Source organism: Schistocerca gregaria, chromosome 1 (genome assembly GCF_023897955.1).
Source record: "Schistocerca gregaria isolate iqSchGreg1 chromosome 1, iqSchGreg1.2, whole genome shotgun sequence".
NCBI lineage: Eukaryota > Metazoa > Arthropoda > Insecta > Orthoptera > Acrididae > Schistocerca > Schistocerca gregaria.
The window spans coordinates 626478588-626496066 of NC_064920.1; the positions used below are offsets into that span (position 1 = coordinate 626478588).

At 40.4% G+C, this 17479-nt stretch overlaps 1 protein-coding gene across 2 annotated transcripts in view; it reads left to right on the plus strand.

Moving 5' to 3' along the window:
• The window catches only part of LOC126299800 (TBC1 domain family member 19), a 166287-nt gene that overhangs the window by 34030 nt on the left and 114778 nt on the right, over positions 1-17479 (plus strand). Inside the window, exons 4-5 of one of the 2 annotated variants that reach the window (XM_049991675.1) lie at positions 14767-14854; positions 14980-15040. In XM_049991675.1, the coding sequence (XP_049847632.1) occupies positions 14767-14854; positions 14980-15040 (149 nt within the window). The remainder of the gene's footprint in view (positions 1-14766; positions 14855-14979; positions 15041-17479) is intronic. The other variant, XM_049991676.1, reaches the window with a different exon arrangement.

A 17479-nucleotide genomic window follows, 5' to 3' on the forward strand; every position in this document is an offset into this window, starting at 1 on the left:
AGTTTTTTACCTTTACATTGTGAGTGTTGTCTTGCAAGGTAATGAACTTGCTTGACATTGTTTTATGTATCAGTAATCGTGCTAAATATTGATGGTTCTTCAGATATAATGTTTCTCTAGAATAAACTAACAAATTCTTAGTTCTATGTCTCTGTGGTTAACAAAGAGTTTTAGGTGTTTGAGAAACGATACAGAACCAATACAGGATTTGAAAAGTAAATTAATTTTAGAATTCTTGTTATGTTACATCTGGGAAATATATGTAAATTGTTATGTAACATCTGCAAGTAGCAACACTAGAAAGAAAATGATTTTATATCAGTATCTGCAGACATGATTAACTCTTCTTTTAAAGATTAGGTTTATCAGACTGTTTTGTCACACATGCAGCAGTAATCTTGTATTGTTATAGCTAGCCTCATATTTTGAGATAATTTATGTTTGTTTCTAACATTTTGGACCCTATTTTTATTTTATTTGCTCATGGTAGGTTGACTGATTAATTGAAACTAAAGTTTCTTAAAAAGTGTTGTGATTATCATTATCTTAAATGAAAAATTCATTTTAGAGATTCCAAGATACTGTCAGTGGTGAAACATCTCAGCAATGCATCCATGAGAGTACTGTAAATATGTCATCTAAACATGAGGGACACATTTTGTATCTTATTTTATTCTTTTTTTAGTGTCAAATAGTTACTTCTATTTTGTAAGAAGATGCAGGAAGATGGTATCTGGGATGTGTGAAAAAAGTAATGAGACCGCTTTTTTTATCTACCAAAGTTTTCATTTTTTCCAAACAAAAATAATGTGCCCTTCAAAGTAGTTCCCTTCTACACCAATACGCTGGCACAGTCATTGTTCCCAGACTTGGTAGTAGCACTGAAAGCACTGGTAGGCCGTTTAGAATATTGGTCACATTTTTTTTAACGTTCTCCAGAGTCCCAAAATGGCATCATTTTAAGACAGCTTTCAATTTCAGAAGAACAAGAGAGTCACATGGTCTCAGGTCAGGTGGGTATGGGGTGCTGTGTAGCAACAAGAATGCCTTTTGAGGTCAAAAATTCCGTGACTGAAGTGGCCATGTGGCATGGGGCATTGTCATGGTTCAGCATCCATGCAGTGTTCAGTCTCACTCAGTTCAGCCTTTTCTGAGCCTTTCAAGGACATTTTTATAAAACACTTGGTTTACAGTTTATCCTGGAGGAAAAAATTTGTTGTGCACAATATCCCTATGTTAAAAAGCACGTCAGCATTGTTTTGATCTTTGATTTGCTCATTTGAGTCTTGTTTGGTTGAGGAGATGTCTCAGTGTGCCACTACTCACTTTGCTACTTCGTCTCAGGATCGTACTCAGAAATCCAGGATTTGTCATCTGTGATCACACGATGTTGTTATTGACAACCATCTCAAGAAGAACAATGTACACATTTCTTCGATTGTCCTTCTATGAAGTTTTCCAGCACCAATTTTCCACAACCTTTTGGATGTGCAAAACTTCAGTCAAGATTATATGTATGGTGAAAGCCTTTCATGGTCACACGTCTTCCTTATTATTAAACGTCAATCTGTTCTCACAAGAGCATGCACATTTTAAACATTTTCATCTGCTTTTGAAGCTGCAGGTCTGGCTGAATGAGCTGAATCTTCAACATGTTCTCAACCTTCCAAAAATGATTTGTACCAATGAAAAATGCAAGTAAAAAACTTGTGCTCTTGATAATAAATGTTTCCCAAAGGTCTGTTTCAATTTTTCAGAGATCACATCCATGAATTCCCCAAGTGTAACACAAAATTTGGTTGCATAACTTTGCTCTAATTTCATCTAATTTTTGTAATACACAACAAAAACACAAGTTCACTGATTTTGCTTATTTGTTTACATCAGTGTTTAATACATCACTGTAGCATATCTTCCAAGAAATTGCAATTCATAAAAATGCATCATTTGAAAAGCATTCCTTCAAATAGTTGAGGAGTACACATGTCTTGCAATTGATTTGTAACTCATAAACTCTGGCAACTTCGACAACATTGTAATTCAAATGATATGGAACTGAAGTATGTCATTTATCACTACAATAAAGAGGTTTTTTTTGGGGGGGGGGGGGGCATGTACATCCACAGAAATGTACCCAAGAAAAGATAAGATTCTGAAAATGTCTTTTTTTATGTGGATGATTCGATGATTCTGAAGACATGTTGCCCCAAGTACTAAAAATTGCAATATATACACACCTACACACCAATTGTACCAATATCTCAAAAGCATTGTCACTGTCCTCCAATATTTCTTGTAAGTAGATTACATTGAGATCATGTAAGTGTGTTTCTTTAGGGTAAGGAAATTATATCTTTTTTATGATTATGATTACTGAGGCTGCCCTTTTTGAGTCAATGACCTGAAATTGCAGTCTTACATGTCTTTATCCATAAAAAAAAGTTTATTCACAAATATTTACTCATATACAAAAGACATTTTTATCCATATACCAGTAATATTACAGAAATGATATATTAACAATACCATAGAAGGAAAGTTGCCACTCACCATATAGTGGAGATGCTGAGTTGTCATAGGTGCTATATGGTAAGTGGCAAGTTTCCTTTTCTGGTATTGTAACTTTCCATCCTAGAAATAATATATTACAACATGTGAAACTGTGATGTAATTTGTTTTAATTGTATGATAAGTTTTGGTCAGAGGCCATTTTCCAGTACAAATTCTTGTTACTAGCTGGTGTTTTACATACAAATGTCAAACTACAGTATTAATAGAATGAGATTTTCACTCTGCAGCGGAGTGTGTGCTGATACAAAACTTCCTGGCAGATTAAAACTGTGTGCCGGACCGAGACTCGAACTCGGGTCCTTTGCCTTTTGCGGGCAAGTGCTCTACCAAATGACGCACCCAAGCACGACTCATGCTCCATCCTCACAGCTTCACTTCTGCCAGTACAATATTAATGAATTAGCTCAACACCCACTGCTTTGCTCATTTAGACTGAATGGTGTCCACTGATTCTTTTTCTTCTTTTAATCGAATTTGTATCTTCTTATGCCCATTGTTTGTGTGTAAATATACAGACTAAAAAAAGAGTTAGTGACCCTTTATATGGCTACCAGTCTTTGTATAATTAATATGTTCCAATAGCTTAATTTAATTTCACATAGTGAAATCGAGTAAATGGATCAATAGCTACTAGCACAAGTCTTACAGCTGGTACTGAATTCTCTCATCTCAAATTGTCAGAAGTGCTGCACGAATTTCTGTTAGTGACACTGTATTATACTGTGAGCATGATGTCCCTTCCTGTTCTCCAACTGTAGTACACCACACAAAACAGTTATTCACCCATTCTACTTAAATCAGTAGACTGGAGTTCTTGTTAACCAATTACTGTATTTTCAGATTCATTCACAATGTATGATGTCTCTTGCAATGCTATCATAAGAGAGAACCATCTAGAAACATACATTCAAGTTCGATATTCACTCTTTCAGCTTTGTTCTTTTGGGTTCAAGGAATTTTCTGTGTGGCACAATCCTTGTTGCTGTGAGTAGAGAAGAGGTCTCTCTGCACTTGCTCTAATGTCAGAACATTGGCCACTGCATCCCAACGCTGCTCATAGCACAATGAATACATCAAACAAAATGGGCACAAAACCAGAGGCAAATATCTACAATACATTAACGAAATATGAGTTTACAGAATAACATCATAAAACATGAATCAATAACATTTTGGGTTTTCTAGCTATAGCAATTGACCGTGCACAAGAAACTCCAATTGATTATGATTGGGCACTTTTATTATGGCTTGTATAATTAAGCCAGACACAGGAAAACGTTACAGACAATGACAGCTCAGACATCTACACCAGACTCAAAAGCACACACCAACCAAAAACCACTGAGTCCAAAGACAATTTACTCTGCACTTGGCAGGCAGCAGTTGCTGGTTGCTGGTGGTTGATGGTCACCACAGAGCCCCCCTCCCTCCCAGGCGTGCGGCGCACTGGGGTGAGGATGTGTGTGTCTTTCTGTGTAGTGGTGTTGTGGGACTTCGCTAGTTGATAGAGGCATGTGCAAAAAGTCCATGTTGTCAGTGAAGATGAACTAACAATGGTATAGTCCGCCACCCAGTGGAGCGGATGGACCGGTTAACCTGCACGCGTAAACTGGACTGGCGCAGAAGATATCAAAGTTGAAGTACAGACAAAGAGAGAGATGCAAATCTTGAGCATCCTGTTGGTGTGGAACATTGCTACTATGCTAACCTTGCCAGCCCCGTTTGGGCTAAGGTCTATGCCAGAATGGTGATATGTGACATGGGTGTGAACTCATGCAAAGTGTCCCCTAGGCTCAGGACGAAGATGGATCCCTCGTGGAGCTGTAAGGAACGTTCATCATGTAGGTACCCGGAGGCATTGATTGAGATGCAAATTTTGTCAACAGTGGACATAGGGGGTACTAAGGGGGACAGGTTGGGGGGAAATAACGTAATTTGGGGAAAGCACTAGAACACTCTGTGGGGGCACTGGATGCCAACACTTGTAATTGGATTACGCCACGTGCAACACGTGGTTGGGCCTGAGGTTGTGGATTGTCACATGCAATCCTGAGTGAAGCGAGGGTAGAATATTGTCACATGCAACAACTGAGCTCACCAAAGGTGTAGGCTTGGTGCACATATGATCAGGGTGGGGCACAGGGGAGTGGGCGGTATGTGTGAGATTGGAGCCATTGCATTACAGAGGAGCACTCAACTTGAGAGATTGTGATACAGATTCCTTGATCATTCAGGCCAGTTTCACACATTGAAGAGAAACTGTCTGTCAATGGCCATTGATGAGAATGTCCATAGTATTGTCTGTGGGAGCCAATACGCAGTGCAGGCCAGAGTAAGGCGGCTGTAATGCCGGTTTGACTGTGTCATCATGTAAAAATAAGAACTCACAAGAGTTCAGAGCTGAATGCAGAAGAACCCAAGGATGGGTTTGTGATCATGCAGGGGGCATGCGGATCATGCAACCAGACATGCTCGACTAGAGCAGTTAGGTTGGATAGTTCGACAGTTGCGTCATCATTGCCAAACTCTGTGGGGAGAACTAGGGTCTCGCAATACAGGAGCTCTGCAAGTGATGCCTGGAGGTTTGTCTTATAAGTCGTGCGTATTCCTAACATAACCCAGGGAATGGTGTCGGACCTCTCACCACTGTGGCACATGAGGGCCACTTTCAGAGTCCTGTGCCAATGCTTGACCAGTCCATTGCTCTGTGGGTGGTAAGCCATAGTGCGGAACCTATCCCCTCCCCCCCCCCCCCCCCCCACACACACACAGAGCATACAGAGTTTGTAAAAGAGCAGGAATTCAACCTGCCTACCCTGGTCAGTGGTGGTGGATGTAGAGCAGCCAAATTGAGCTGTCCAGAAGTATACAAATGTTCATGCTACAGAATCCACTGTAATATCCTGCAGGGATGTCACATCCACCCAGCATGCAACACAGTCAATGACTGACAAGATATACCTGAAACCATTAGATGCAGGTAACTGTCCTATGAGGTCAGGATGTACATGTTGGAAGTGGTTTTGCCTTGTCAAATGTACCTGGAGGGTGTGTGTGTGTGTGTGTGTGTGTGTGTGTGTGTGTGTGTGTGTGTGTGTGTGTGTGTTTGTGTGTTTGTGTGTTTGTGTGTGCCTCCCAACTTTTCTGTGCTGGCACTGTATACAAGCATGAGCCCCTCATCACAACCTGCCACACAAAGTGCTATGTAACAAGGTGCGTAGTAGCCTTAGCACTAGGATGTGAAAGGTTATGCAATGTAGTGAATACTTGGCAATGAAGTGTGGATGGAAAAAATAGGCTGGGCAGGGCCCATGAACATATCACACCATAGTGACTTGACTGAGCCCAGTATGTTGCAGGGAATCATCTGGAGAGAAGTAGTGGGGTCCTGTTGGAGGTTGTGCAGTTTGGTGTCATTGTCCTGTAAGTGGACCAGTTCATCAGAATTAATGGGGGACAAAATTGCTTTGATATGTGACAGGCAGTCAACCACCACATTTTCTGAACCTTGGATGTAACAGATGTCTATTGTGTATTGGCAAATTAAGTCCATCTGCCAAAACCTACACGGAGGAAAATCAACAGCAGGGTTACAGATAGCATCCATGAGGGGGCAATGATCTGTGAAAATCAGTATGTTCCTTCCTTCAATGTCTGTTTAGAAATATTTTACAGCTTCATACACCGCAATCATTTCTCTGTCAAACACTGACTATTTACATTGAGCTATAGACAGTTTTTGGGGAAAAAAACCGAAGTGGCTGAGTCATGTCAATGACATGCTGTTGGGGGACTGCACCAATTGCAAAATCAATCACATCTGTAGTAATAGAGAGATCTGGAAAAGGGTGGGTGAGGGTGACAGCATGTGCGGACTCTTACCATACTGTCAGGCCACTGTACCCAGTGATTGCCACCATCAGCAGATTATGATGTTAGGAATTGATGGTTCCTAAAAACCAGTGTAATTCATGAAACAACACTGGGATAGGTAGATCGTGAATGCAGGAAACCTGCTCCTGAGGGGGGTCTATACCTTCAGTGGGGATGGTGTACCCCAGAAAAGTGACCGCAGTGGATCGAAGTTGAGACTTGTAATTATCGACCTCAGCTCCCTTGTGTGTCAATAGGTCCTGTGTCATGGCCAGGTGGAAATCATGTTCTCTGTCAGAGGAGGAAAATATGAGTATATCATCAAGGCATACATAACAATATGAGCAGTTCAACAGAAGTGAGTCTATAAAACATTTCCAAGTTTGGGCCACGTTTTTGAGATCATAAGGAATGTAACAAAATTCATAGAGGCTGAAGGGTGTGACCAACACTGTCTTGTATAGCACTCTGTTCCATGGGTGTCTGTAAATATTCCATGTGACAGTCCAAGACACTGAAGATGCATGCTTCACTAAGTACTTGCACGAAGTTTTGTATATGAGGTATAGAGTAACTGTCTAATACAGTCCACATGTTGAGGCGGTGATAGTCACTGCAGACTGCTCACTATGCTGTCCTTTTTGGGAACTAAATGTATGGGCAAAGACCGCTTACTGTCTGCCAGACGGACAATACCTACCTGCTGAAGTTCCTCCACTATGGCCTTAGTAAGAAGTACTTGATGTATTGCTAACCGGCATGGTTTATGACACACTGGTGGCTTGTCTGTTGCGACAATTTTGTGTGTCATCCCATTCATGATAGTGTTCAGCTGTGCTCACTAATTCACTCAGGGGTTGTCAGAAGTGGGAACGGGTAGTACACAAGAGTCACTAACCTGATGTGCTGGCAGAGTTGTCAATGGCAGCAGCATAAAAGTTCCATGAAGTGCATTGCAGGTCTCGGGAGGCGGTGGCATCAAAGTTCCACATGGTGCACTGCCAGTGCCTAGGGGCTATGGCTTTGACAGGTGTTGTATGAGGCACTGTGCCTCAGAGAGGACTTGCATAGCCAATGATGTGGCTTGGTTCAGTTCGCCATTGCAAGCACGGAGATCATCGACTGGAGAGCACTTGGATTGAAGCTGAGTGATGGAAGCTGCAAGGCTGTCTTCCAGTGAAGAGCACTTTATGAGAGCCATGTCGAAACCATTGGGAAGCTGAGGGTGAGGGGGAGCTGAGAAGGTGACTGAACACACAATATGAGTAGATGAGGTGTGGTGCAATAATGCTGACTGGAGATCCAGAGACAGACTGAAGTCAAGAAGTAAGTCAGTGCCTAATACTGGGCCTTCTACATCAGCCATGTAGAAGGACCAAGTGAAACATTTGCCAGGTATGAGGTGAATGGGTAACTTGGCAAAACTATCGACACAATTTGTTAGCTGCTCAAAGAAACAGGTTGGCTGATGTCATATCCATTACAGTATATGAGGGGGGTATGATGCTAATGTCTGCTCTGGTGTCAATGAGAAAATACGTGCATGAACCTAAATCCAAGCCGTACAGACGACCTCATGAGGTGGAGGATCTGACAGAATGCAATGTCTGTGGGGACCATTCTGTATACCCATGAGCTGTAGTGCATACTGCTGCCTGAGTGTGGCATTTGAGAATGCGCAGGGCGGGCGGCAGTTGTGAGTGCCATCCCAGCAGTTGCGAGTGCCGTCCCTGTAAGTGGCATGGAACCAGCATATGCATGAGTTAGCCGTATTCGGCCCACCAGCCAAAGTGCCAGGTGAGGGGAAGGTGAGGAGGGTAGGCGCTAGCCCAGTTGTGGTGGGGAGAAGCTGGCACTGAACCACTGGCACTTCCCAGTCTTGGCCACTAGGTGGCTGCTGTTCCACATGCTGTCACCGATACACACGCCCAGCCTCTACTGCCTGACGGTGGAAGTACAGTCACAGCATTACCAACTTTTGTAGTATTGGGCGCTGTGAGCCATGCAAAGGGAGGTGGCACTGCCGGATAATGACATATGCCTGGTCTGCTAACAGTAGTATTGGGAAGCAAATGTAATTGTAGTTCTTGGGCCAGCTTCACCAACCACAATGCTCAGAGTTCTAGTTCAGCAAGAACTTGGTAGAGACGTGCACACACAATTATAGCCATACCTGGGAGCAGGTTCTATCACCTAAAGTCTCGTCATAAATAATATTGTGAATAGTATTGGATGGTGGGCTAGAAAAGCATAATATGAGTTAGTGCATGTGTTGTTGTTGTTGTGGTCTTCAGTCCTGAGACTGGTTTGTTGCAGTTCATAATGCTACCCTATCCTGTGCAAGTTTCTTCATCTCCCAGTACCTGCTGCAGCCTACATCCTTCTGAATCTGCTTAGTGTATTCATATCTTGGTCTCCCTCTACGATTTTTACAATCCACACTGCCCTCCAATGCTAAATTTGTGATCCCTTGATGCCTCAGAACATGTCCTACCAACCAAACCCTTCTTCTCATCAAGTTGTGTAACCTCCTCTTCTCCCCAATTCTATTCAATACCTCCTCATTAGTTTTGTGATCTACCCATCTAATCTTCAGCATTCTTCTGTAGCACCACATTTTGAAAGCTTCTATTCTCTTCCTCTCCAAACTATTTATCTTCCATGTTTCACTTCCATACATGACTACACTCCATACAAATACTTTCAGAAAAGACTTCCCAAGACTTAAATCTGTACTCGATGTAAACAAGTTTTTCTTCTTCAGAAACGCTTTCCTTGCCATTGCCAGTCTACATTTTATATCCTCTCTACTTCGATCATCATCAGTTATTTTGCTCCCCAATAAGCAAAACTCCTTTACTACTTTAAGTGTCTCATTTCCTAATCTAATTCCCTCAGCATCACCCGACTTAATTCGACTACATTCCATTATCCTCGTTTTGCTTTTGTTGATGTTCATCTTATATACTCCTCTCAAGACACTGTCCATTCCATTCAACTACTCTTCCAAGTCCCTTGCTGTCTCTGACAGAATTACAATGTCATCGGCAAACCTCAAAGTTTTTATTTCTTCTCCATGGATTTTAATACCTACTCCGAATTATTCTTTTGTTTCCTTTACTGCTTGCTCAATATACAGATTGAATAACATTGGGGAGAGGCCACAACGCTGTCTCACTCCCTTCCCAACCACTGTTTCCCTTCCATGTCCCTCAACTCTTATACCTGTCATCTGGTTTCTGTACAAATTATAACTAGCCTTACGGTCCCTGTATTTTACCACTGCCACCTTTAGGATTTGGAAGATAGTATTCCAGTCAACATTGTCAAAAGCTTTCTCTAAGTCTACAAATGCTACTTCTACAGAATCCAAACTGATCTTCCCCAAGGTCGGCTTCTACCAGTTTTTCCATTTGTCTGGAAAGAATTCGTGTTAGTATTTTGCAGCTGTGACTTATTAAACTGATAGTTTGGTAATTTTCACATCTGTCAACACCTGCTTTCTTTGGGATTGGAATTATTATATTATTCTTGAAGTCTGAGGGTACTTCGCCTGTCTCATACATCTTGCTCACCAGATGGTAGAGTTGTGTCAGGACTGGCTCTCCCAAGGTCGTCAGTAGTTCTAATGGAATGTTGTCTACTCCTGGGGCCTTGTTTCACCTTAGGTCTTTCAATGCTCTGTCAAACTCTTCATGCAGTATCATTTCTCCCATTTCATCTTCACCTACATTCTCTTCCTTTTCCATAATATTGTCGCCAAGAACATTGCCACTGTATAGACCCTCTATATACTCCTTCTAACTTTCTGCTTTCCCTTCTTTGGTTAGAACTGGGTTTCCATCTAGGCTCTTGATATTCATACAAGTGGTTCTCTTTTCTCCAAAGTTCTCTTTAATTTTCCTGTAGGCAGTATCTGTCTTACCCCTGGTGAGATAAGCCTCTACATCCTTACATTTGTCCTCTAGCCACCCCTGCTTAGCAATTTTGCACTTCCTGTTGATCTCATTTTTGAGACGTTTGTACTCCTTTCTGCCTGCTTCATTAACTGCATTTTTATATTTTCTCCTTTCATCAATTAAATTCAATATTTCTTCTGTTACCGAAGGATTTCTACTAGCCCTTGTCTTTTTACCTACTTGATCCTCTGCTGCCTTCACTACTTTATCCCTCAGAGCTACCCATTCTTCTTTTACTGTACTTCTTTCCACCACTGCTGTCAATAGTTCCCTTATGCACTCCCGGAAACTCTGTACAACCTCTGGTTTAGTCAGTTTATCCAGGTCCCATCTCCTTAAATTCCCACCTTTTTGCAGTTTCTTCAGTTTTAATCTACAGTTCATAAGCAACAGATTGTGGTCAGAGTCCACATCTGCCCCTGGAAATGTCTTATAATTTAAAACCTGGTTCCTAAATCTCTGTCTTACCATTATATAATCTATTTGATACCTTTAGTATCTCCAGGATTCTTCCACGTATACAACCTTCTTTTATGATTCTTGAACCAAGTGTTAGTTATGATTAAGTTATATTCTGTGCAAAATTCTACTAGACGGCTTCCTCTTTCATTTCTTAGCCCCAATCCATATCCACCTACTATGTTTCCTTCTCTCCCTTTTCCTACTGTCAAATTCCAGTCACCCATGACTATTAAATTTTCGTCTCCCTTCACTATCTGAATAATTTCTTTTATCTCATCACACATTTCATCAATTTCTTCATCGTCTGCAGAGCTAGTTGGCATATAAACTTGTACTACTGTAGTAGATGTGGGCTCCATATCTATCTTGGCCACAATAATGCGTTCACTATGCTGCTTGTAGTAGCTTACCCGCACGCCTATTTTTTAATTCATGATTAAACCTACTCCTGCATTACCTCTATTTGCTTTTGTTTTTATAACCCTGTATTCACCTGACCAAAAGTCTTGTTCCTGCTGCCACCGAACTTCACTAATTCACACTATATCTAACTTTAACTTATCCATTCCCCTTTTTAAATTTTCTAACCTATCTGCTCAATTAAGGGATCTGATATTCCATGCTCCGATCCGTAGAATGCCAGTTTCCTTTCTCCTACGTCCTCTTGAGTAGTCCCCGCCCGGATATCCGAATGGGGGACTATTTTACCTCCGGAATATTTTACCCAAGAGGACGCCATCATCATTTAACCACACAGTAAAGCTGCATGCCCTCGGGAAAAATTACGGCTGTAGTTTCCCCTTGCTTTCAACAGTTCACAGTATGGGTGTGTGCCAAATAGTTCACAGTAGGCTGTAAAACACAACAATATGGATCAGGTTGCACCACCCAGACAACCCTCTAAGAAGATCAACACCTCATTTGAATGGCATTGCAGGACATGTCTGTGTTCTCTTCAGTTATGGTGCTACATTGTTAGGAGTGACATTCCATCACTGTTTATTACAACTTGGGTTACTTTTGCATCGTCCACTTCTCTGCCTATCTTTGAAGAATGTGCAGAAACATGCTAGAAGGCAGTGGTGTATGGAGCAATGTCACTGGAGACAGGAAGGCATGAAATAGTGTTTCCAGATGAATTCAGGTTCAGTTTGTTTGAAAATGATAGTCACATTTTGGTTCGCCATGGTCAGGGGGAGTGGCGTCACACTGACTGCATTCATACAAGACGTACAGACGGAACACAAGGCCTTAAGGTGTGGGGTGCTATTGGGTACAACCACAAATTGTAGTTGGTGTGTCTCTATGGTGCTGTAACTAGTGTGACCTACATGAATGACATTCTGCTACCTGTAGCCATACTCATTCTGCACAACACTCCAGATGCCATTTTTCAGCAAGACCATGCATGACCTCATGTTGCTGACCTCATGTTGCTGTATGAACATGTGCCTTCTTGGTGTCAGAGGATGTCAGTTTTTTGCCCTGGCAGCCAATCGAAAAAGTGTGGGATATGATGAAATGACAGGTGCAACTCTTTGGCCCTATGCCTACCACCACAGCTGAATTTTGGAACCAGGTGGATGCAGCATGAATGGCTATACCACAGGATGCCATGTGCTCTGTACATGTGTTGATGCCATCTTGCATGAAACAAGCAGAGCCCATAGTGGACTGACCCTGTGCCTGCTAGGCAACAGGACACATGTTGAATAGAGGGGACTGAAATACTAATCATTTCTACAGAACATACCAATGTACATGTCCTGTGAATTTAAACATGAGTGTGTTTGTGTACTAACTATAATTTGTACTGGAAAATGGTCTACATCTACATCTACATCCATACTCAGCAAGCCACCTGACAGTGTGTGGTGGAGGGTACTTCGAGTACCTCTATCGGTTCTCCATTCTATTCCAGTCTCGTATTGTTCATGGAAAGAAAGATTGTCAGTATGCCTCTGTATCAACAGGTCTGATGGAAACCAATTGTACAGTTAAAAATAAATTATACAGCAGCTTCACATATTAGATACGTCATTTCCACAAGTTATCAAGGCTGTGGAACACAGTCAGAAATACCAATGTTATTAGTTTGACCCTTGAAATAAAAATCTGTGACAATACAAACATTCAGATGACTCAGAAAATCTTTTTTTATATCAACAGAAATAACCAGCAAAACATGACATTAATTACTGCCCCTCAAAGTGAATGGATATGAAATAAACATTACAAATTTTTATTTGACTTTGGTACCATCTATAACATTTTGTTTGTTTTCAAAGCTAAACATCTGATCATATTAATAGAGCTATTACATTATTTTCATACCTTCAAATTTAAATGTTGGCTGATGGAATTAAAGTTTAACCAAATGTGTTTTGAAAGCTGAATCAAGACTTCCTTGTCTCCCCAATTTGACCCTTATTGTAAAAACCTGCCAACTGTGATGCAGAATTTGTGACTCTGCAACTGCAGGTGTTATTTTGTTGAACCTCATAAAGACTGAGAAGGTGCCAGCTTCTTTAGAGAACATCTTTTTGAGCTGCAAATGTCACACTTTTGTTTTCTGTTTTGATATAAAAATAACATTTTATCTTTCCATCTGTTGCAATGGGGCCCACAGATGAAGAATCAATAGGTCTTATTTGTCCATAAAAAATGTGAACCACTCTTGTAAGTAAGTTGTGCAGTGTGGGGGGGGGGGGGGGGGGAGATGTTTCTGAGTGACTTAGTACTGGATGTTAGCCAGGTAATTAACGATTTATACTGTCTTGGTGAGGATGGAAAGCAGTGGTCTGGTAATTGCAGCCTTGCTCTGCATTGGATGTCACACTGAGCTTTTACTGCAGCTTGGTAAGGCTGTATCACCAAGTGACAGGAGAAATTTGGGGCTGCTATTTTGGCAATTTCTGTAATGTCTGGCTGCAGGACAGTGCCAAACAACCACCACACAAGGGAGATGGCGTAATTTCCTATGAAGAGCATGACAACCAAACAAATGAAGTTACTCAGCATTTTCGAAAGGAACAATAGTTCCTATTAGTCTAGATAATGCAATTACAGAACAGACCAAAGAGAATCACAGAGAACTCTACAAATGCATCATAATTCTGAAATAACAAAAAGTTATGTCACAGATCTCAGGAGGGGACAACTGGCCCTCTTGCACACCACCCTCCCACTCCCTACCTGCCCCTTACTGACGGTGGATTATATTACCCTTTCTACATTGCTTACATCAGCTTCCTGTGATTTTCTGGTTCCACTTCTTGACACACAAACCAGGTCACATTTTTTGTTATTACCAGGTATGATCAACCTGCAACTGGGAGCCTTTTTGTTGCTGAAATGTTTTCTGCATTTCATCAGACCACAGGACTTATCTACACGGACAAGCTCTCAAGCAAGTAACTGAAAAGTATCCTGTGTTAAATACAGCTTGTAATTTTCTAGAATTCTTTGCCATTTTTGTGATTTTTAGTTTCTCATATTACTTCATTCTCCAAAGTTAGCTAAGAAATTTGGAAATTTGTACATGTAAGAATATAAATCCCTTTAGTAAAATGTTCTGTTGGAGAAGAGATGGCTTAGGACTGCTCTTCCACCACCCCCACACATATATCCACACATCTGTAACTGACATAAAACTGTTTCCCTTTTGTTACAATCTTCTTAACAGATTTTTTGATGTGTCTTTATTTACTGTTTTTGTGTTTGTAATGTTTATCTAAGGCATAAGAACAATCCATACATTATCAAAGGATAAATATTGATCTAAAGACTTACATATTTCTAAAGCCTGACATGACTCTTTAAACTACCAAATTCTTTATTGTAAAATATAACCTGTGTAACACACAACTTTGCATGTGTTATACATAGTTCATTCTTTCAGATTTGAATCAGTATCGACCAGTCTATGCACCTAAGGATTTTCTTGAAGTGTTGATGTGGATTCGGAGTCCTAATTACCATACCATGGAGTAAGTAAAACTGAAAAGAAAGTAAATTATTTCAAGTTCAAATTAGTTACCAATCAACAAGATTAAAAAACTACATTGTTGCAATTTCCTTACACTTGAAATTGTTTTTATATCTTCCTATACAGCAGTGGTGGCAATTGGGATTTTACACATATTCCTCTTAAGGTCAAATCTTTAAATGAATTGGTAAGTTGTTGCCATATTTTATTAATTATGCACTTCATTAACAGAGTAAAGTCACTCTTATTAAAGAATATATGCTTCAAGTTCTGTACATACTCTTTTCTTTTTTGGGGAAAAAATCTACTTAGAAATGTGTAGAATGTAGCCATGTGTACAAATTAATTTTTGATGAGTATGTAAAATGACTCATTCTACATCATTATGATTTATCATGCAAAATATTTCATGGAACATAAAACTAACTAATTAACAAACAAATTAACAGAAACTTAGTGCATAATACTTTTGAATAAGCAACATGGCCTCAGATGGAGTTCAGAGATGTAGAATTGTATATAACACTGGGCAAAAATTATTCTACCCCCTACATCTTATACATGATGAGCCAAAATGTTATGACCACCTGCTCAGCGGACTGTTGGTCAACCTTCAGAATGAATGCAGTAGCAATTCTGGTGGCATGGATTCACAAGTTCTTGGTAGGTTTTAGGAGGTATGTGGCACCAGATGTCTAGGCACATGTCACAAGGATCCTGTAAATTACAAGAAGACAGTTTTTGGGTGCAAAGCTAGCGCACAATAGCTTCCTGGCCATGTTGCATTGTGTAGAGGTTAGGCAAACTTGGTGGCCAAGACACCAAGTTTGTGTCCCATCCCTCAAACCACTGTATCATAATGCTGATCTTTTGATAAGGACACTTATGCTGCACGCAGTTGCTACCAACACCATGGAAGTCAAAAACCATGAAGGGATGCAGATGTAGTCCACAGCTGTCATGGTACCTTTGATTACTACTGTAGATCCCACATAAACACAAGTGAATGTCCCCCATAACATAATAATGCTTCCACGACCCTGCCTCCAAGGCACTGTGCACATTTTGAACAGTTCTTTGCCTGAATAACACTGTATCCAGACACAACCATTGATCTAATGCAACAACAAAAGTGATTCAGCTGAACAGGCAATACATCTCAGATGATCAATGTTCCAATCTATATGATTACATTTCCACTGCATTCATTACTTGTGTTTGATTAGGCAACATTGTTACATGTAGAGGTGTCTGGTGTGGGACCCCATATTCAACAATGTTCGCAGAATGACGTGCTCTGGAACATTTGTGCCTGCATCAGCATTATACTCTGTCATCAGCATTGCGTATACTGCTTCACAGAGCAACAAAGCCTCCGATCTCCACATTCTGTGATGAGGCATGGATGTCCAACACTTTGCCACCTACTCAAGATTCACCATCCTTAAACACTTTTCATAGGTACTCACAACAGTAGCATGTGGAAAGCCTACCAGTTTTGCAATTTCCGATATGCTCATGTCCAAGTGTCGGACCATGAGCATCTGCCCTTTGTCAAAGCTGCTTATATCAGTGTATTGCCCCATTTGCAGCCAATATCATCATTATAATGATTTCCCATTCATTTGTGCTCCACTTACGTAATTTCTAACTGCATCACCAGGTGGCATTCAGCCTCATGGTGAGCAGCAGTCATAAAGTTTGATTTGTAACTTTATAAAGACAACGCACAATTAACGTTCATAAGAAATAAATCTAATTCCATTGAAGATATGTTCACAGAAGAATATAGAGACCATTGTTTCATACACTTATGGAGAAAATGCAGCATATGGAATGAATGCTCCTCATATAACATCCCTAGATCATAATGAGACTATTATCACAATAGATAGCTGTTGCTATTATCTTAGTTTTTAGGGATGCATACACCATTAAGATGAGCAAACTGCAGGGATATGAAAGAAGTAAAACAAAATAAATTTCGTGCTAAGCTCCACCAGAGCAGTGCATATAAAAACAAATATGTATTTTTTTCATAAAATGATGTATCAGAAAGGCTGATGTAATTCTTCTTTATGGTCATCTCATGAAATGTAGTAGTGCTGACAGATTTTACTCTGTTAAATTTGGTCTGAGCAAGCTCAGATAATTTATAGTTGTTTAACATAAGTAAACTGTAAGGGACAGACAAATGAAAATGAGCCCCATGGCAGCAAAAAACTGGCCAGGTTCAAGTAGGACTCTTGCAATGAGGCTTCCACATAAACTTAATTATACATATTGACATTTCATTCTGGGAATCAAGAATATCGACGGTTTTTGCCTAACACTGATATAGGAAACATAATGGTATCAGGAATTTCCAGTATTATGAGAATGTTTTAATTTTAAGCTTGAAATCAGATAAAACGCATAACAGAAACATTTGTTTGTGTTACATAATTATGAATTTACAATTTTCTGATTTTTTTCCCTGTACTTGTATTGTAAAACATTGCTTTCTGCAAAATTGTATGATTCTAGTTTAACCTGAAATACTCTGTAGTTTTTGATGAGTGAGTCTGCAAGTATCAAAAAGTGTGACACAAATGGCAGCATCTTTTGATAGCATTGGCTTAGAGGG